This window comes from Symphodus melops, assembly GCF_947650265.1.
Source record: "Symphodus melops genome assembly, chromosome: 3".
Classification (NCBI taxonomy): domain Eukaryota; kingdom Metazoa; phylum Chordata; class Actinopteri; order Labriformes; family Labridae; genus Symphodus; species Symphodus melops.
This window is the reverse complement of record NC_136693.1, coordinates 23543456-23565833: the sequence shown is the minus strand read 5'-3', so window position 1 is coordinate 23565833 and position 22378 is coordinate 23543456. Positions and strand designations below refer to the sequence as shown.

The following is a 22378-nucleotide window of genomic DNA, read 5'->3' as shown; positions in this document are numbered from 1 at the left end:
GATTATTTTAGAGACATGCGTCTCACACACACAGGCACAAGCAGGACCTGGGGACATGCATTAATGGAGAGATGCCCCCACTTCAGTGCCTTGCTCATGGGCAACTCGGCAGTGCACAATAAGTGGTCTGGCACCTCTCCAGCTACTTTGGTCTGCATCGGGACCCAACCCAAGTCCCTACGGACTGAGATACTGCTACTGAGCGACTTGTGTAAAATTATTGTATTTTAAGAACTCTTTCTTACTTCATCCATCCACCCACCCATGTATCCATTGTCTCACCAGTGAAATTAGTCCAATCAGAGTGGAAAATACTGATTCTGCAAAACATTTGGCACCAGTTTATTCATATTTTTATGACATTTTTATGACATTTTTGCCAAGAACTTCAGTGCAGTTGTAAAAAAAACAAAACGTGCATCCTAAATAGTGACATAAGTCTTTGTGTCTTATTCCTCCACAAAAAAAGCAGAACTGCATGGTGTTCTTGTGGCTTTGAGGCAAAAAGTAAAAACTACTTTTATTTACACAGACAATCAACAAGGCTGCCTCTTCGTTTACATCACCCAAATTGTGAAATTAAAAGGATGACCCTTCAGCTAGAACAAAAATAAATTGCAAGTGTTGAACAATGAAAGATCAGCAAGTTGCATGAAAACTCAATCAACAGACAACACACTCATTTACCAAACATTGCCTAGAAAGTCAATAGCTGCATTCACAAAGAAGAGGGAAAAAGGATAGGGCCTTGTGAAAAGAGAAGTGAAGGTTAGACTTGTGTCAAATAGATTTTTTAAAAACCTAGTAGTCATGTCAGTCAGTCCTACCAAAAAAATGATTCTATCTAATATTTCTAACTTTCCAAAATGTTTGATGGCAGTCTTTCTAGTGCCCAAGGTTTCAACACAGATAGCAAATGGGAACCAACAAAAAAGCACTTCTGGTTATTAAAGTCAAAACCGACAAGGTCAAGGTGAATATGGAACATCAGATAAGTGTAGGAGATAAAGATTGGATGATGAACTGTGACACCACATCAACATGTTAGGGTAGATATCTAGAGAAAACAAACACAAAAAGCACAACAGGGAAACAAACTTGGGTTAAACAGCAATGGATCACAGACAGGAGAGGAGAGTAAAGACAATCACCTTACACTCAACCATTGGTGTCAAGTATTGAGTGAGGACATGCCACATGCTAATGTGTCACAAAATAATGTGAAATACACAACATGCACAGCAAACCAGGCTTTGATTTAGGACGTAGCTGTTGCAGTCCAACACAATATATTACAGCTAACAACGCTAAAATAGCTGCAATTGATTGTCAGCATAACTTTAGCTTCCCTGCTCTGGCCTCCAGTGTCTTTCAGGATTTATTTTAACATTATTACTCATTTATAAAGCTCTTTTGCATATTCCAAGTTTGGGTCGGACTGCAAATACTTATCAGTGGATAAAGTAAAAGTCTTCTGACCTGTCTTTTAAGTCTTAAGCTGTGCTTTGGTATGCTGATGGAACTTTTCAACCACTCAAGGCGTTAACTAGTTTCCTAATATCTGTAGGTTTTAGACATAAAAACCTCTATTTACAGACTGACAGTTTAAAAAAATAAAATAAAGATTGGCTGAATAAAACAAAACATAACTGACAGAGAACAATGTAAACTTGCTATTGCCTTGGAAGAAGGAAATAATTTCAGCAACAATTATTTTGAAGCATTAAATAAATAGATTGAGAGTAATGGCTAACTGTAACAGAGTAAAATTTGTTTGAGAAATGTTGAGTAATATTGCCGTTTTTTACACATGCATGGTAAGTATTTTTTGCGGGGGAAGATTCTTAAACAATTTACGATTTCCAATGGATAGTTAACATTATTCTACAATTTTAATCATTCTGCTGTTATTCCCCAACTTGTGCTGACATTTCTGAGAGGATTTAAAACTTTGGAATCAGGGAAGAGCTCTGCATCAAAATCCAACAAGTTTAAAGAGTGAATGTCTAAAACAGCCCAGGCATTGGTTTTTGCATTAAAATGTTCCGTTCAAATACTTTTCATATTGGCACACAAGTTTTGGATACAAATGTATCAGTTGGGCTTTCATGAAGTTTATTTAAGAGATACAGAGATTGGCTTTCCAATTACATGTATATAATGTCAATCTTACAATGTATGTGCCCTTTGCCTGTCTAAAAGCCTCCAGAATTTCAAAGCACAATAGTCAACAAATCATTGATAAAAAGCTTGAAAAACAACAACAATAAACCACATCCTACTAGTTGACCAGAGAGGGGATTTTTATAATGTCTGTAGCAGCACTGATGGATCCTACACTCCTACACACACAACCCATGCAGCAATGACACAAACTACACTTCACTGAAAGGAAAAACACTTAACAAGCAAGAGCGAACATATACCAGGATATCAAACAGTGTTGTTAGACTTTACATTTGTCTGTCAAAATAGTTTTAATTCAGATAAATAATTTAGGCAATAAATAGTTCCCCAACACAAGGGGAAGTATAAAACCTATATAAAAATAGAAAAGGCATCATAGTTTAAATAAACATTTCATTATCTTGCTTCTAAGCTCTTAAAAAAAACAGGTGTTTCTATGCAGCTAACAGTTTTGTCTCGAGCAATTTGGCATGCATCTGAGATCTTCAATCATAGAAGATGTGGCTGTGGGATGTTGTTATTGCCAATTTGCATCTTAAAAATCAGTTAGGGCTGATAGTTTGTCTTCATAGCCACCTTAGGGCCCAGACCTGTTACTCAACCTGTGGGAGGCGCACCGTCAAGTCTAGGTTTGTTTAGTTGGGACTTATTGAGGAATTGTGTGAGCCTGAGTGTGTGGGCATGATAGGGGTTTGAGTCAATTTACACATTAACTTTAACGTTTATAATGTTTACATATTCTGGTTTGACAGGAGGAACAGCATCTTCCAGAGAGAAGGAGAAAGCTCTCCTGTGACTGTCAAGATCTTATTTAAGCATAAACGGCTGTCATTAAAAACATAACCTGTTTAAAATGAGTCTCCTGCTAAGTCCAACAATTATTACCTTCTAATTCTAACAATTCCTTTGTTTCAGTGTATTAGAAATGTGTGTCCTACTAGCCCTTACAATGTTTATATTCAACATAACCCAAATGTGTACCATCCACATGAGCCATATCTTTAAACTTATCTAAACATATGCCTGAGAAAAGTAAATGGAAACAGCAATCCAAGCACAACAGCTTTTCCCTTTCTTCATCTGACAGGATGTGTTCTGCAAACACAGAATGAGGCCAAACATGTGCCTGTGCATGATTTGGTGGGGCTCCTCCTTATAAAAAATACTTTTTCTGCTTCTTCACTTTTCCTTACCCTGAACAATCCAACACAGTACCACATCCATTGGCTCCCTTTCACAAGGTATTATAGATACCTAATACATAAAAAGCAGTCACACAGATTTTGTTTTGTGACAATGCAAAGGAAAACCTATGAGTTATTCTGATTTCCTTATCTTTGAAAGCTCTGTATTATACAGACTTTCATTCAGAGTCTGGGTGGTGCACGGGATGGTCAACACGAAGAACAACAAAAAGGTATAAATTTGACTCCTGAATGTCAATATGCAACACATCCTAACAATCAACTAATATGTGCATTATGTACCACAGCAAACTGATTACATTTCAACTTAAATAAAATACACCTGTTTGTCATTTTTTGTTCAAACAATAACAAAGTGCATAAACCACACAAAACACAGAAGGAATCCAGTATAGCTTGAAAAATCTTGCATATAGCTTCAAGTGTCTCTTTTCCTGGACATGTTAAAATCATGACCAGGGGAGGCAGCGCAGCCTCATCACCTTAATGCACAGACTCATTCTGACTGACTGGTCTCAGTTAATTAATCATACTCCACTTACCATAACACCACCCTGCCTAACTAAGTCTGCAATGCCTCGCCCACTTTCAGTAGGGCTTGCTGTCGTTCTTTGAGCGCTTCAGCTGCACCTTCAGCCTCTTCATACCGATCTGGAAACCATTCATTGATTGAATGGCTGCCTGGGATGACACAGGGTTGTCATAGCTCACAAATCCTGAAGAAGGAATGACAACACTCAGAATGGAAAAGAGAAAATGTAATGTTTAAATGTATATTTAAATAGAACATCTTAGCACAGAAACTTTTTTTAAGGACTTGCAAACATTGATTATACAGACTAAACCCACATTTGGTTATATAATATATAGTTTACCATTTCAGGTGTAATCCTTCATAATAGAAGTGAAACCTAGTAAAGGGATTTTTATATACATATGACTAATTGTCCAAATCTCTGGATCTATAGACTACAGTGGACAAGCAAGAAACTGCAGGTAAGGCGAGAAATGTAATTGTTTTGAACTAGGTGCACACAAGCACATGACGGCTGCTGTGGCTGTAGAGGTTCTCAAAAAAGTCCCAATTTTAATGACTTACAATTAATTGGTGCATACTGCATGAGAAGTAGAGGAACTGTAGATGCTGAAAGGATGTGATGGGTCAAGACAGCAGCACAACAACAGCAATAGCAATTATCAACATCAGTCTGATTTGTCATTATCACTGCTCAGAGACACGCATGCTTGTCAAAGCAGTTGGTGAAAAATCCTTTCTGTTTTGGAGGAACTCCCCCTAAACAACAAACCCAGCGCCTCCGCGTGGGCGTCCCCACTGCCGGCAATCAGCGTCATGGGCTACCTGGTTGATCCTGCCAGTAGCATATGCTTGTCTCAAAGATTAAGCCATGCAAGTCTAAGTAAACACGGCTGGTGGAGTTAAACTGCGAATGGCTCGTTAAATCAGAATCGGAAGCTTTAAGTTTAAGGAATGACCCTGTAAACTGGCGATTTTCAACTAAATACATTGCCCAACTGATACATTTGTATCCAACATTTGTTTTTCACTTGATACATTTCTGGTGAGTATATTTTGACAAGTGTAATAAAAACTAAACAAAGAGGCATTCGCGTCACTTACCCTAAGAAAATACCCGATTTCACCAATAGATATAAATATATGAGACGTGTTATTTGATTAATAATGTCCATGTCCCATCTGATAACTGTCAGTCGACATGGGCAGCTCTGAATCTTTTGGCTTCACTTAAGGTGAGGTATCCTGTTGTAGATACTTTATAGCACAGTATTTAAAATTGAGCCATTAAAAAAATAGAAGCTGCAGTTTCATTAATTTTAACAGTACTCCAAGATCACATGAGGTTTGTGGGGAATTGATCTAAACAAGGCTTATTTTTCACATTATTTGAGTGAACTCACCAAAACACTTGCTCAGGTTTGTCTGTTTGTCAATGAAGACTTTAGCAGATATTACATTTCCGAAAGGCATAAACATCTGGAGCAGATCCTGGTCTCCAAACTCCTGGGGCAGATGGTAAATGAACAAGTTGGCACCCTCTGGACCTGCCAAAGAATGAGCCATTTTACCAAATACACATACATTGAAAACAGTTAAAACAATTTAAAGAATTTATTGATCCATTTAATTAATTACATGTTCCAAACTATGATCCTGTGGCTTGCTGCACCAGTTACCTGTAAGTTCTGTTTTAAGCTATCGTTTAAAGTCTACAATGATGTCGCTTAACTCCATGTAGAAACATGCATGGTAAGTTTGTGTCATAATTCATTTGCCCCAATGAGACTCAAGGTTCACCTTAATTCAGAGAGCGTGATGTCCAAAGTACTAACCAAATTATTGTGGCAGAAATGTCACTTTAACTTCATGTGACCAATCAGTAAAAAGCAGTGCATGGTAATGCACATTTGTTATATTGTTTCCTCTCGTGTCTAATTGTCTGTGAACAGACTGACCTCAGAAATGTCTTCAGTTAACTGAACTTTAGCCACAAACAAAAATGCATTTATATATGACAAAGCAATATGATGAGGTTAGACTAAAGCCCACATCCTAAATCAATTGTTAGGGTAAAAATATTTACACTATTGATATTTGTTGACATTAAGTGGTAAAATCATCAACCACAACTAACGTTATGTATTGGTATTCTTATTCTAAATAACTACCTACTGATGAATGCAACAAAATAAAATCACCAGGACAAACCCCCCAACTCTGTGTAGATGCTGTTTCAGAGAGAGGCCACTGACATGATTGTCTGAAGATTTGTCATTGAGAAGGTTGTGATGTCTTACCAGTGCTGTAACTGTCCCCAGCTGATGCAGCAGATTGAAAATGAGACATTATTCTTAGCAGAAGGTGAGACCAACACACAACAAAAAACATCTTTACCATCCTGTCACAATAGTTCTCAAACAAGACACACAGTGCGAGGCTATCCCTGTCAGATAATGGTGGGGGATGTCAGAAGGCAAGACATGACGTAAAACTTTATCAGTACTTTTTGTAGTTAGACATTGTAGCGATATCAACAAAAAGTAGAAATAATGATGATTAGAAGAAACAATGAGACTCTATTTTGTGCATGGAGATGCACTGATGCTCTGACACTTAAAAAGAAAAAAATAGTTTGGTTTATTTTTTCTGAAAGCGTTTCATGTACTCATTCATAGCCTTTTAATGAAATTTAATTATTTTTGTAGCAGGTGGTGTTTGACTATTCTCCAATGATTTAATACATCACTCTTTTAATTAAGGAAACTCCTTGTTTTATTTTCCTGCATGATCATTTTCTGTTTAAGTGAAAAGAGAAAAATGGCCTTGTAATGATACACTCAACTGATATTATGTTATATACAATATAAAATTATTAGTCATATAATATATTACCATTATTATTATTATTATTTCATCATGACTTTTTTATTTTTATTTATTTATTTTTAACAGCATTTACATGGAAGTCAATTTAAGTAAAGATATGATTCCAAGGCAAAGAAAACTTTTATAAAGATACTGCTGACCATCTGGTGACCTGGTGCAGCAAAAAAACCCTAAAACTTAATACTCTGAAGACAGTGGAGACGGTTGTGGACTTTAGGAAAAACTGCGGCTGCAAAGTTTCACTTTCTGGGGACCATCATCGCCCAGGACCTCAACTGGGAGCTGAACATCACCTCCCTCAACAAGAAACCACAGCATAGGATGTACCCTCCTGCAGCAGCTGAAACTCAGCCTCATGAACAATGTCCCTGCCCTCCATCCTCGCCCAACAAACTCATCAGCCCCACAGTCAGAAAACATCACAGTATTGTGAAGGCTCAAACTGATTTTTGAATTACATTACTGGAGTTTAAATTTTATTTCTTACAATCACCCTATTGCATCTTTCGAACATTTTGTGTTTTTGTATTATTTCTAATATTTGACATATTTGTCTTACCTTATGCCTGAGATTCTAATAAGACCTTATCCTGCTTGTTTGATGTTTTAAATGAAATTTAAACCCCACCCCCAGTTCTCAGAACTCACCTTCTTTTTGGCTGCCTGCTGCTGAGACGCTCTGCTGGGACAGCAGGCTCTGGTTATACAGGCTGGGTAGGGCAGCAGCAGCGTACTGCTGGATGCCTGAGTAGGCCTGGCTGAGCGCCTCCATGGTGCTTCCTGAGCCATTGGACAGGCCTCCAGAGCCAAGACTTCCATTCAGAGCTGCCATGCCTGCAAAGTTATCAATAAAACAAACATGTAAAGTGTTCATTGTAAGCTCTTACCACGTTGGGTTTCTCTCCATCTCTGTGTATTAAAAAGGAATGAACAATGGAAAAAAAGAAGTCGGCTGTAATTAAGTGAGTAGTAAGCTGTTTGGATGACAGCCTTGAAGAAAGACCTGCACTTGTTTGAATTCTAGCTGCTGTATTGACAGCATTACACTGTGAGAAACTTTCAGTAGCAGCAGGATGAAGACAGATGGGTCATTAACTATTATCGAATACTGTCACAAGGGCCATATCTATTCTGTAAGTCTTCAAGAAAACATCTAGTTCTTCCTCACAGCCCTTTAATAAATGGGAATTCTCACTCCAATAACAGGAAAGTTTAACTTAAAGTAGTAAGTTATTTTCTTTTGAAGATACACATTTAATGTCCAATGAGTTGTTTTGTAATTCTATTGTCTGGATTATTTTGTGTAAAGTTTCATGAAACTGTCATTCATTAAGTCTGTGTCTTTCTCATTTTGACATTCTGATAAAAAAACTCATTTAAATAGTTCAATTCAGGGAACACTATTAATTAATGTGTGCACTCCCTTCAGCACCAAACAGGAAGCAATAATGCAGTTGGTAAGTAAACTTGGGGAACTCAGCTCTCAGTGTGTTCTCACTTTATGTGTCACACTAACGATGGATGCTTGCTAGTCGTCTGACTCTATGCACAGCGGCTATAAGATCTGGAGAAAAGCAACAAAAAGTTGGATTAAAAGGTGAAAAATTCCTGAAATAAAAGTTGATTTCCATTTAATCCTCAGTCACCTAGATAACACAAACTGATATCTGGTTAAGGTAATTTTGTCTCTATGAGTGTGTCAAACAAGTCACAGTAGACAGGAATATTTAAACTGTCTTTCCAGAACTTGCATAGATCAGGAGAAGGCATCCTTTGGTATGGGCCAGTGTGTGGTTTTCTTGTGGACACACACACACACACACACACACACACACACACACACACACACACACACACACACACACACACACACACACACACACACACACACACACACACACACACACACACACACACACACACACACACACACACACACACACACACACACACACACACACACACACACACACGGAACAAAAGAATGGTCCAGGAGAAATTCAAAAAATAACTAGTGCACTGATCAGCAAATGATGAAAGGGGGAGAATTTTGTGCTAGGCATAGTAGTGGCATAGTAGTGTGTGTGTGTGTGTGTGTGTGTGTGTGCGTGCGTATGTCGATGGATTGCTCCTGGACCATTCAGATCTAAAAAACTTACATGGACTGAATTAAAGTAATCTGAAATTTGACAGGAGGTGTCACACATAAATCTTTAAACGTCTTTTGGATGATTTTGAATTCATGTTACATGTTGGTGTATTGTAGACATAGGGATTGGTACCTGCCAGGGAGCCCATGTTAAGACCTGCTCCAGCACCAGCAACCAGAGACTGCAGCGCCCCCAGGGAAGCAATGGTGTTTACTGAGGAGTTGCTGCTGGAGGTGGGGGACGACCCTGCAGGTAAAATATTTAATTCAATTGTTTTTATTTGTAAAGGAACCATGTACAACAAGAAAGATAAATGTTGCCATTTAATGCAGTGTATCTGATTATGTTTAAAGCTAGTTTATACCTGCAGTCCCTTAGAAGGTCACAATTAAAACATTACATAAAATGCTTTAACACTGGCACAGAATCCTGTGAGCTGCAAGTGTGAACCAAACATGAACATTTATTCCTGGGTCTCTCGTACCAGCACCCCCAAAATACACAACTCAAACTAGAATATTGATATTGTTATTTACATGAGTTCTTTATCTATTTCTTTATTTTTTAATGAAATAAATAATAGTTCCCTTTGATATTGCTATTAATAAATGACAAGAAGCACTATTTTCATCATTTTCGTGCAATATTTATTAGCCTTACAATTTAGACAATAACAAAGATAGCCACAAATAACCAAAATTGACAAAGTCCATAGCCGACGTTTCCAACATTTGGTACAATGACAGCGATGTCATAGCATTGTCATAACCATCATAGCCTCATGATGTTGTTCTGACGTAATACGTTTCATTCCTCCGCAAGTGCTACACGCAGTTCTGCCAGGTCAGGTGGGGCTGGGGTACAAGCATCCAGTCGCAGCTTCAGTTGGTCCCAGACGTGCTCTATGGGGTTCATTGCTGGCCATATCATATGAGGAACTCCAACTCCCTGAAGTCGAGCATTATCATCCATGAACAGAAAATTGGAGGTGTGCTGGCAAAATGGGGGATGATGATGGGTTCTATGATGTCTCAGTGGTAAGAATGTGCAGTGACTGAGCCATCTACAATCACCAAATCTGTTTTGCGCTGACTGGTGATGCCTGCCCAGACTGTTGCACCTCCTCCAACAATGCCAACCATGGGGACCATGTTGACCTCGGAGTATCGCTCACCTTGCCTTCTCCAGCAATGCTGACAACCATCGTTCCTGTGCAAGGTGGCCTGACACTCGTCAGTGAACAGGACATTAGACCACTGCTGCAATGTCCAGTTCACATGGTCATGTGCCCACTGAAAACGGTCACAGCTGTGTCCCCTCACTTCTGGTAAACAGGCCTGCAGCTGTGTAGCAGTAGCATAATGGGGTCTGAGTGCAATAGGTCCTTAGGTGCTTGTCATCATTGCGGTCCATCACTCGTTAGGCTTCACTCCTGGCTCTGTCACGAACAGTGACAGTAGTCTTGTGTCTTGCTGCAAGTCTGCTGACGACACTTTGAGACACGAGCAACATCTGACTGCCTGGTACTGACCTGAAGGCGTGCTATGGCCAGGGGGCGCTTCTCGTCCGTTAAGTGACGTTGTGTGTTCATGGCTGCTTGAATGATGAACTGGGAATAACTTACTGACAATAAAAGTTTTTTTTATATCACCAGAATGTTGAAACTGATGCCACATTGATAAGGGTTGTCTTTTTTTTTGTATCTTGTTTTTTTGGTATTGGCCCCAATATGTAAGGCGCACTGTACACAGTAAGACCATTACGTGAAAGACACAAAATGAGGTGTTTCTATCACCCTAATACAATTGCCTCCCTATCCTCGTTTATTTATTTATTTGAACAGGGGCAGTGTACAATATACTGTACATTAACCTCAAAAGGGAGAGATGCATTGTACCAGGTTGCAGCACTTGTGCTAATTTCCACCTGCATTCCCTGGGCAGGCTGTTGTCATGTACATTGCATTTAAAACTATCACATACACACTAATTACATAACATTGTGGGAGCAGGCTTGTTTTAAAAGAAGCCATTTTTTGGCCTGGTGTGAAAAAGTGTTAAAATGTACACATGTTGTCAGCTCTGTTGGCAACTTATTCCACTGGAGAAAGCTGAGCTGCCGAATGCTGTTTTACACTGAGGAATCCTTCACTGGCCTCAAACAGTCGACCGAGTGGTTCGAGATGTAATTTCTGAGCTGAGTGAGATCAACTTTTTTAACGGAGGAGCTACCACACCATTAACTATCTTGAACAACAGGCAAAGATTTGAATATATGATTATATTTTCAAAAATTAACATACTATATTTATTAAGAATATGACAGTGGTGATATAGCCGCGATTTCTTGTCATGGACCTTAAGAGAGCTTTTGTATAATGATTCCAGGGGCCTTAGTGCTGTTTTACATGCCTGTGACCAACTCGTAATACAGTAACGAAAGTGCGGAATTATCATCGCATTTAAATATAAATTGGAGGCATCTAGAGTAAGAGAGTTCCTAATATATCTAAAATTTGACATGTTAAATTTCAACGTATTGGCTAACTTGTTGGTCCAGTCACAGCATAAAAAGATGGATCTTTGTTAGCCTAATCTGACACAGTTACCTTTGTTACAGACAAAAAGATTGTGTCTGACCTTCCACAACAGTGACAATATTGCTAGTGATTAGAGCAGGGCATGGCCAACATTCGGATCCTGAGCCACATGCGGCTCTTTGCCCAGTCTAATGTGGCTCCTCAGGTCATATCAAATTGTGTCTTTTTGCGAAAGTATTCGGCCCCCTTGAACTTTTCGACCTTTTGCCACATTTCAGGCATTAAACATAAAGATATAAAACTGTAATTTTTTGTGAAGAATCAACAACAAGTGGGACACAATCATGGAGTGGAACGAAATGTATTGGATATCTAAAACTGTATTAACAAATAAAGAACTGAAAATTGGGCATGCAAAATTATTCAGCCCCTTTACTTTTAGTGCAGCAAACTCTCTCCAAAAGTTCAGTGAGGATCTCTGAATGATCCAATGTTGACCTAAATGACTAATAAGGATAAATAGAATCCACCTGTGTGTAATCAAGTCTCCGTATAAATGCACCTGCTCTGTGATAGTCTCAGAGGTCAGTTTAAAGCGCAGAGAGCATCATGAAGAACAAGGAACACACCAGGCAGGTCTGAGATACTGTTGTGGAGAAGTTTAAAGCTGGATTTGGATACAAAAAGATTTCCCAAGCTTTAAACATCCCAAGGAGCACTGTGCAAGCGATAATATTGAAATGGAAAGAGTATCACACCACTGCAAATCTACAAAGACCCATCCGTCCCTCTAAACTTTCAGCTCATACAAGGAGAAAACTGATCAGAGATGCTGCCAAGAGGCCCATGATCACTCTGGATGAACTGCAGAAATGTACAGCTGCGGTGGGAGACTCTGTCCACAGGACAACAATCAGTCGTATACTGCACAACTCTGGCCTTTATGGAAGAGTGGCAAGAAGAAAGCCATTTCTTAAAGATATCCATAAAAAGTGTTGTTTAAAGTTTGCCACAAGCCCCCTGGGACACACACCAAACATGTGGAAGAAGGTGCTCTGGTCAGACGAAACCAAAAATGAACTTTTTGGCAGCAATGCAAAATGTTATGTTTGGCGTAAACGCAACACAGCTCATCACCATGAACACACCATCCCCACTGTCAAACATGGTGGTGGCAGCATCATGGTTTGGGCCTGCTTTTCTTCAGCAGGGTCAGGGAAGCTGGTTAAAATTGATCGGAAGATGGATGGAGCCAAATACAGGACCATTCTGGAAGAAAACCTGATTGAGTCTGCAAAAGACCTGAGACTGGGACGGAGATTTGTCTTCCAACAAGACAATGATCCAAAACATAAAGCAAAATCTACAATGGAGTGGTTCACAAATAAACATATCCAGGTGTTAGAATGGCCAAGTCAAAGTCCAGACCTGAATCCTATCGAGAATCTGTGGAAACAACTGAAAACTGCTGTTCACAAACGCTGTCCATCCAACGTCACTGAGCTCGAGCTGTTTTGCAAGGAGGAATGGGCAAATATTCCAGTCTCTCAATGTACAAAACTGATAGAGACATACCCCAAGCAACTTACAGCAGTAATCGCAGTAAAAGGTGGCGCTACAAAGTATTAACTTAAGGGGGCTGAATAATTTTGCACGCCCAATTTATCAGTTTTTTATTTGTTAAAAATGTTTGAAATATCCAATAACTTTCGTTTCACTTCATGATTGTGTCCCACTTGTTGTTGATTCTTCACAGAAAATTACAGTTTTAAATCTTTATGTTTGAAGCCTGAAATGTAGCATGTTGTGTGAACTCATTGACTGTTTGTACCTGTCCGAAACTGTACAGTCGCTGTAAAAACATTTACCTGAACTTGTTAGTGCACTTAGAGGGCTACTTGATGTTGTCATGGTGTTGGTTCCTGTGGGTGTGGCTTGTGTGGCAGTTGCTGCTGCTGCTAAAGCTGCCAGGTTCTGCATAGCATGAAGACCTGAAAACAGATAAAGGATAAAAATGAAGACTTCAGTCACACCCTACTCAGGATAGCTCACTAGTTTACAGTTGCTTTAATGATGTAAAAGTCTGTATATTATAGTATATTATGGTTGTTGTATAGATATATACAGTTGCCAGGTATTCAGAGAAAAGTTTAAGCCATTCAACACAATATCAAAATTCACATATTTATATCATAATCTTACCTGACTACATGATATTTCATGGTGGTTTTTCTACTTAAATAGATTATGGTGTTTACCTGAAACAGGGTGCAAGTTGTTGAGTGCGTTCCCTGAGGAAGCTGACTGCTGCAGCAACTGTAGGTAGAGCTAATGCCAGGAGAAGGTATGAAAAAAATCATGGCTTTTAACAGGTTAAATGGCTGTAATAATATTTGCACAAAAAACATTTGGAGGCTCAATAAACAAACTCACTGCTAGGTACTGTGGACCAAGGCTGTTGAGTCCAGTGAGGTTTCCCCACATTGAAGCAGCACTAAGTTGTTGCATCTGCTGCTGCAGCTGTTGGGCCATGCGCTTCTGTTCCTTGTCCTTCTGAGTGTCTGCAAACTTCACCACAATGGGCGATGAACATCCCTAAAGACAAAAAAGTTTGTATTCTAGAAATGTAAATATTTGTGAAAAAGGTAATGAACATGTAACTTGCAGTCTAATTACACTATTTAACATATTTCAGGTTCCCTGTGACAGCTGTCTGAAAATTTTGGAAGTTGATGCAATCTATAGCATCAGCCATGCACTAGAAATATCATTTTTGTAATCTTGTCAAACACAAGAACAAGTGCAAGTCTGGTAGTTGTAAAAACAGACACTTTGAATGGACAAGTGTTTGTGTTTTAGCAGTAACAGCCCATTTTGCAGTTGTCCTCCCTTGTAGTAGAGTAGTGATTAATCGGTGTTGGAAACTCCACACTAAGTGCAACCCATATAGTCTAATTGGTTTATCTTTAAATGTTCTGTTGGTTTTGGGTAATGTTATTCCAAAGCAAATATATTTGACCAATTCTGGTTAGAACTTAACAATTTCATCTTAAGCGTTGGCCCCCAGACCTTCCTGGTAAGCCCTTAGACCCTCCTGAGGGTCTGGGGGCTGATATTGCAGGACTCGACCAAAGAAAAATAATAGCATCACCCTCTCCCTCAATCTTATCTTCAAATCAACAGCAGTGGATCACACCACATTTATACACACAACAACATATTCAACACGTAACATAGACCCTTTGCATTTCCCTGTTCTCCTTCTCAAGTTCACTTTACAAAACACCATCTCTACTTCCCCCTCTCTCTTTTCAGTCTTGTATCCTTTTTCATGTATTTTGTATTGTTTTATAATATCTTTGCTGGTTGAAGTCCATGTCAGTTGACGCCTCAGTATTTTTTTGTGTATTTGCTGTCCGATACTCTGTTTGTTTTTTTGCATTGTTCCGTTTGTATCAACTATTACTCATTCTGATTTTACAATTGCACAATTAAAAAAATAATATTAATAATAAGTGTGACGCTGATGTTCACCTCCATAGTCTGGGACTGATGCAAGGACTTGATGGCAGATTGGGCCATTTGTCTCGCTGTGAAAGTCACAAATGCACACCCTGAAAGAGAAAAAGAGTATGTCATTTATATGTTAAAATGACATACTATGAAATACATCATACTTCGTGACTGACAGCTCTGTTGAAAAATGTGAGGCTGTTTGCACCAGATTAGCAGAGTAGAGGAATGGTGAGAGGAAACAAACACTATTCACAAGAGCAATTGACCTTCGTTAACTGTGAGTGTCTGCCTAAAATCAACACAATTATCTGATCTACTGTGTTACACTCGCTCCAAAATGCATAACTTGCACAAATCTGTAGCCAATCTCTAGCCATTCCCTTTCTCCAGCAGTGTGCTTTATGGATTACAACAAGCATTATTCTCAAGCGGTGCTGCTCGAGTGACCATCTTTTCTAAATTATATATTTTATACCACTATTCGATGACTGTATTTGAGGGATCAACCCAAAAAATGTTGTGCATGTCTTCATATATTTATCTCTAAAGATGTTGGTCAATATATTGGTATCAGATTTTTCTCTCTCCCCAATATCGATATTGAACCAAAAAAAAGCCCGCATCTGTCAGTTCCTAGCATTTTTGGCTTCATCTCTTTTTTTTTTTAACAGGGGGAGGCGGGGACATACTTTCCATTATTTATTTTGTCTATGGGCCAAAATGGCATGAACAATAAAATGCTATTTGTAGTCCATTTATGGTACACAAGAACAGTTATGTATGAGGTTGTGCCGAAGATAAAGTGATGACACTTTATCTTCTGCACTGAACGACAAGTGTAGGTAGGTAGGTAGGTAGGTAGGTAGGTAGGTAGGTAGGTAGGCTTTATTGTCAAATATGCTCAATGTTAAACATACAGCACAGTGTGATGTTGAATCATGTCTTCATCTGATGTACAGTATAAGCTTTCATCAATGTAAGCCATCTGAGTCTAAGAAGTCTTATTGTATGGAGTCAAGTCTTGATAATTTCCTCGACATTGACACCTTATCATGTTTTGTCCTGTCCTGTAATTTGTATGTAATAAAAGATGTTTGACTCCCTCACTGTAAACCCATTTAATCACTATCTACAAATAAAGTTATCTTACCTTTACTTACAACTATCTTTCCTGACAGATTATTTCTGTGTCTGTGTATACCAGCAGAATTGGTCATACCTCGGCTGAGTCCATCAGGGCCTCGAAGTATTCGGCACTCCTCTATCTGTCCGTATGGGGAGAACATCAGTCGGATGTCGTTCTCATTACACTTCTTTGAGATCATTCCAATAAACAGCTTTCTGTCCTCCACTGCTGCATTGGCCACAAGAAAACATCAAACACACCTGCTCTATGTCAAGGTAAATGACTTAATGCAACATTAAACACACACACACACACACACATATATATATATATATATATATATATATAAAACTTATAAATAAAAGATCTTCAGCAAATGAAAACGTCCTCAAAGAGACATACTAGATTAAATAAGGACAGTAGGTTTCATTAGTTCTGCTCAGCTCCATGCCACAAGACATTTGAGACAAGTATAAAAAATGAAACATTGTGTCCATAAACCTTTATTTAACGTTTGCTTAGTGTAATAATTCCTGTTATTGCTTTATATGGTAGTTTTGTGTGCTTCTATAAATCTTGTTTTTCGAGGGGGAGGAGACTTCTGCAAAAAAATAGGCTCACAATTAAATAATTTTTAACAATTAACTCTGAAAGAATCCCAAAACTAAGAAACATAGCTCTTCAAACAAACAACTAATCTGGAGCTCATTTGCAGTTCCTCCAGACATAAGAATGAACACTGGAGGATCGATTTGAGTCTTCACATGTTAAGTCTTAATTTCTCAATAATGCTGCAACTGCAATGATCTCTTTATATTGATATGCAAGAATTCAGATATTTGGGAATCAGCTTAAGGTCATGAAAATTATTTAAATAATTGAGACAGCCCATTTTGACCATTTTAAGTCGGGCTGGGATCAAAACCTATTAAGATTGAAGCACGATGAAGGACCCTGTTTAATAACGTTATAACAAATCAAATCACAAAATTTAAAACAAATCACTGGTGCACAAATACCTACAGTTTTTCCTGTCAGCTTGTTGGTACATTTTCCTATGAAATATGGGTGAGCTGATGTGAGAAATGAGCAGGAAATATTAAACAAATTCCTTGCAAGCGACCAAGAGGGAATGACAGTGTTTATAACCCGTGACTAGTGCACGACAAGACTGGTGTAATCTCTGTGTGCAATGAAATAAAGGTTACAAAGGTAATCACAAAGCCCTGTCGAACTCCTAGGGACATTCTTTCTCACTGGGTATCTCTATCTCACACAGTACTTCACATCACCAAGTTACATGTGACCTCTGATGACACCCGGACAGGTGTAACTACAGTTCTCATCTGAGCACTCATTCCAGCCTGTGGTTGCCAATAGTGTGGCCATCAACTTTTCGTTTCTTTGAGAACATTTCCACTGTGCATATTATTAAACTTGAGTGAGAGCAAATACAATCCATCAGGGATTAAAAAAACTATAGGCACAGGCATTGTACTTGGTTGAAATTTCAAACTGTATACAAGTCAGAGAACAACTTTAACCAGTTTTGATTCTGCAGGTGAGTTGATGACACGCATTCAAGTGAAAGCTATTCAACCATTCTTTGGGCATAGCAATAGTATACAGGTACATCTCAAAAAGTTAGAATATCATACAAAAGTTCAATATTTTTTGTCACTCATTTCAGAAAGTAAAAACCAATTCATGCAAAAAGAGGCCCAACCAAGTACTTAGTGCATAGAAATTTGTCACACTTGTCAGAAACCTGACATCTCTGTTTAAAATAAATTTTTGTTTTATTAATCTTATGCAATATTACAATTTTATGAGGCGCTGATTTTTTGGATGTAAACCATAACCATCAAAATTGCAAGAAATAAAAGGCCTGAAATATTTACTCTTTTTGTAATGAAATATAAATATATATAATGTATGGTTTTCACTTTCTAAAATGAGTGGGGAAAAGAAATTGAACTTTTTCATTTTAAATCAGATTTTTTGAGATGTACCTGTACATGGGGTAGAACAGTTGACAACTATGCTGCACCCCTTTGAAATCAAGGCAGAAGGTTAAGGATGTTGTCCATGCACTGCTGTGATGGACAGGCCATTATATCATATGTATTAAGTGTTTGCCCTGGAATGCAAAACACAGGAAACATTTTTTGCAGACGGAAATTAGCAAACTGCTATAATCTGGTACGAAGCATCTTTTCTCTGTGAGATTAATGTTATTGTTTGTACATGGTCCCTGACAACTAAACAAATAAACTAAACTAAACTAAACTGATGAGGCACAATGGGAACATTAAAATAAGTGTCCTTTGCACCTACTGAAGTGAACCATTCCTTCCATACCTTTGTTCTGGGTAAGGGTTTTTGACAAGTAAAATGACTATTTGGTAAAGGTAAATAAAACATCATCATAATGGGTTAAAATGTAAGGTCAAGACAAAGAAAATTTAGATTTGGCAAGAAAATGTAAGTTATCCTAGCATTATAGTGAGTTGCATACCAGTATCAAAAGACAGTAAAGACAAACAGAACTGATCAAAAATCTTACCATTGTTTTTCTCACTGTCAGCTGGCTTCATTTGGATTGGGTGGTGCATCTGAACAGGACATAAAAAACACACCATTCATAATGGTGAAATAGGCATGTCCATATTGTGGGATGGATTTGCAGAACAAAAACACGTCTTTATAATCTAGCATGCATTAATTAGTGTTTAAGGAGGCAGTCCCCTACCCCTGGAAGAATCTTCATGTTGTGTAGAGCATTCTGTGCTTCCAAGGCTGACTTGCGAGTATAGTAAGTTATAAAACAGCAGCCTGTGGAGGGATAAAAAAACCAAAAAAAAACCCAACATGTTTGCCATCAGATTGCTATAGATTCAAATGATGTGTTCTATGTGCATGATATGCTGACCTTTGCTCTGTGGAGGATTCTGGCTGCGGTCTCGAAGAACATTGATCTCATAGACTGCTCCGTAAGGCTCAAATAGCTCCCGAAGCTGCTCTTCAGACCAGGACCTTGGGATCTGTCCGACAAACATCTTAATAGCATCAATGTCTGGTTGGTCGGGGTGCTCCAGAGACCCATTCATCTTCTTCCCACTGGAAAGACATAAATATTACACAGAAGCTTCAAACAGACATGATGATTTCCTGCTCATTCAATTGCAGTAACAACAGTATATTGGATCAAGACAAGAGGGTTATGCATCAATTCCTACTTGCTATCAGTGAAATGGTGGGGTTAACAATCAGAATGGGGTTCACTGTCTACACATAGAAGGATTTTAGTTGGTGTTTTAGTGCAAAAGCAATGAACAAGGATGTAGTAAAAAGCTCTTATAACTGAAAAAAATATTCTCACTAAGTGGTGGTAAAACAGCGGGTTTAACCAAACAAGAAGGCAGACAAATGAAAGACACAATTAACTTTGTCAGCTGCATAGCAAAGATGCAATAACCTTCCCAGTGATTGTTTAATCAACAAAACTCTCGAAAACCATATTACAGTTTGCCATCAGCTTTGGTTGCTTTTCACGTGTAATGCAGCTCAACAAGGGTTCACTGTGACAGCAGAGGATGAGTGATGCTAACAAGTACACAGATTGTGGAGCAGACTAACAATTAATTCAATTCAATACCCAATGTCCAGGTATCAGACAGTCCGCAGTGTACTGTATGTGCTACAGATGGGTATAAAGCGTAGCGTACTTGTTTGTATGGTGATATTATACGGCTTCACAGCAACAACTATCTATTTTCTTATGAATTGCAAAGGGAAATGTGACACTCAGTCTGTAGAAGGAAGCTAGTACATCAAAGATGGAGGCATCCAAGAAAAGAAGTAAAGAAAGCACTGTCAGCTTTTATTTCAAACCTGTGGACTTATTTTGTATTTTTCCACACAGAAGGAACAGAAGGGATGGATATGACGTATGAGGTTTACAAGGAGTGTCACATGTATATAAAATACTTGGGGAACAACAGTCAACCCTGGATACACTGAGCTTGGCAAAGCTGTCTCTCTATTGAGAGCTTAACTGTCAACCAATTGTAACACAGATTTGCTCTTTCTGTAAGCGTTCTCTTACTTTTTTTTTTAAATCAAAAATGTTATGTATTTTATACGAACACCTTTTCAGGGACAGGCATTGAAAATTAGCATTAAATGTTGTGGCGCAGTGCAATGGAACAATGTTGTTTAGTTCTCGTTATGCATCTATCCCTGCCAAATATACCAGAACAAACAACAACACAATCCATCCTCTATCTTATGATAAGAGACTTGTGGCACTGGCTATACAATGTTATGGATAATATGGGCTTTAGTTACATGCTTAAGACATTGGAATCCTGGTATATGAACCTAATGCGATATTATTTCATGGACACATCTGTACAGAGGCTCTATAGAGCAGTACACCTTTGAGTAAAGGGTTGCATCAATTTCAAGGTGTGGACGTCACAGACAGTAAATGGTAAATGGAATAGAGCTTGTAAAGTGCTTTTTCTAGTTTTCTGACTATACAAAGTACTCTTTTATACTGCATGTCACCTGTCCATACACACCAATTCACACACTATTGGTGAGACCATCAGTAGTAACTAATCCCATTCATACGCTGCCGATTTGGGGTAAAGTGTCTTGTTGCAAGCACTGGGGATTTAACCCTTGACCTTCCGGTTGAGAGACGATGACTCTACTAACTGACAGCCACCCATGGTGGATTCATGTGACCTTAAAATCTCGTTCTGTGACAGATCAGCCATCTAATGCTCACCAGTAGTACAGGAAAGTCACATCAGGTTAAACATTACAGACGTCTAACAAAACATGGGACAAGAAAAAAACAGAAAATGTCACAGCTTCCAACCCACAAACTCAAGACTGATATCAGTACGAGATTGAAAAGTGCTTATGACAACCTGCTATTTGTGCAATGCTGTTGTCTCCCGAAATGTGGAAGAGTAGCACGGACATCTTCTTCCTCCAGGCCTCTGAGTCGATGCAGGTGGCGACTACTGTGATGACTGAAGAAAAGAACGCTACTCCGTCATCTGTAGCAAGGCTGCGAGTACAACTTTTACATGACACACAGGACAACACAGGTGACATGACGCTGGTCAGAAGCATCAAACAATCAAGATATTAAGAAGAGGAACAGTGTGCCTCAGTAGAAGAGAAGAACACCATCTACACAGCATAAACCTTGATCCCTGGTTAAAGATTCTGCCATTCCTGTACCAAGGGGAGTAATAAATAATGCCAGAGTGGTTGCCAAGGACGTAACCATTCATGTAAACAAATCACAATGATAGAATGTATTCAACACACTTTAGAATTGTCACTGTTTGACTTATGTTCAAGCTAATTGAGCTGATGGTTTAACATTATCTATCGTATAACCATAAATAACCATCAACATGACCAAAAACTGATATACAACCTGGATAATTAACTAGTTTAAGCCAAGTGTTCTGGTTCCTGGTCAGTAGCTCTAAAACACAGAAGACAACTGGAAGATTCTGCATGCTGGACATAGAACGTAATGCAGCATACATGTTCTGTTAAATGGAAGGTTGATTCTCTCCCATTTTGCACAATTAAAACACACAAGGCTATATAGCAAGCCCGCTGATGCCATGGTGATTTAAGATGATATCTGACAGTTTGCGCAGGTAAAATAACAAACAGAAATTCATCCAATTGGTCGAGAGTAGCTGTCGAGCCACGATCAGCCCCCATGCCTACCTGTAGATTGCTCCGCAAACAACATGCAATCAGGCTGAAATTTGGTCCCCCATCAAAATCAGCTGTGGGACTCAAAAATCATGTCAGAATTTACTTGATGCACAGTGGACTCAAGACTTAACATACCCTTAAAATGTTGTTGGGAGTTGATTTACTCTTGTATGTCTACCTAAATAAGATCCAAAATGGACAGGTGGATGTGGGCATGCTCCACAGTTCACCTGGAAGTTTCACAGCATAAATAGAAGCTCGTCAAAAAGCAAAATGACAAGGTATCAACATGGCAAGTTTCTTTAACACAATTCTCCCCAAGTGCACACTGTTATTGCCACACTTGTCACTTTACGTGATCATGGTACATGCTTAGTTTACAATACAAATGGACTCAAAAAATAAAATTAAAGGGACTTGTAACCGTCTCTGCACATCGGGAACAACACATAATATGACTGCATTTAACGG

At 38.7% G+C, this 22378-nt stretch overlaps 1 protein-coding gene and 1 long non-coding RNA gene across 10 annotated transcripts in view; one reads left to right on the top strand and one right to left on the bottom strand.

Moving 5' to 3' along the window:
- The first annotated feature begins 221 nt into the window (after positions 1-221).
- Positions 222-1769, top strand: LOC306821524. Its single transcript, XR_013778804.1, has 2 exons — positions 222-415; positions 470-1769. It is a non-coding gene; the product is annotated as an uncharacterized lncRNA (long non-coding RNA).
- Positions 1770-2094: 325 nt separating this feature from the next.
- The window catches only part of celf1 (cugbp, Elav-like family member 1), a 33478-nt gene continuing 13194 nt past the window's right edge, over positions 2095-22378 (bottom strand). For 2 of the 9 annotated variants that reach the window (XM_079339983.1, XM_079339984.1), the window contains 13 exons: positions 19080-19267; positions 18900-18982; positions 18714-18762; positions 16241-16375; positions 15040-15119; positions 13939-14100; positions 13764-13833; positions 13374-13496; positions 9099-9212; positions 7465-7650; positions 6228-6248; positions 5331-5474; positions 2095-4108 (listed from right to left, as the gene is read on the bottom strand). In XM_079339983.1, coding sequence (XP_079196109.1) covers positions 3981-4108; positions 5331-5474; positions 6228-6248; positions 7465-7650; positions 9099-9212; positions 13374-13496; positions 13764-13833; positions 13939-14100; positions 15040-15119; positions 16241-16375; positions 18714-18762; positions 18900-18982; positions 19080-19267 — 1483 coding nt within the window. In that variant the 3' untranslated portion in view covers positions 2095-3980. Of the gene's footprint in view, positions 4109-5330; positions 5475-6227; positions 6249-7464; positions 7651-9098; positions 9213-13373; positions 13497-13763; positions 13834-13938; positions 14101-15039; positions 15120-16240; positions 16376-18713; positions 18763-18899; positions 18983-19079; positions 19268-21090; positions 21196-22378 lie in introns of all 9 variants that reach the window. The other 7 variants (XM_079339987.1, XM_079339985.1, XM_079339980.1 and 4 more) reach the window with 6 other exon arrangements.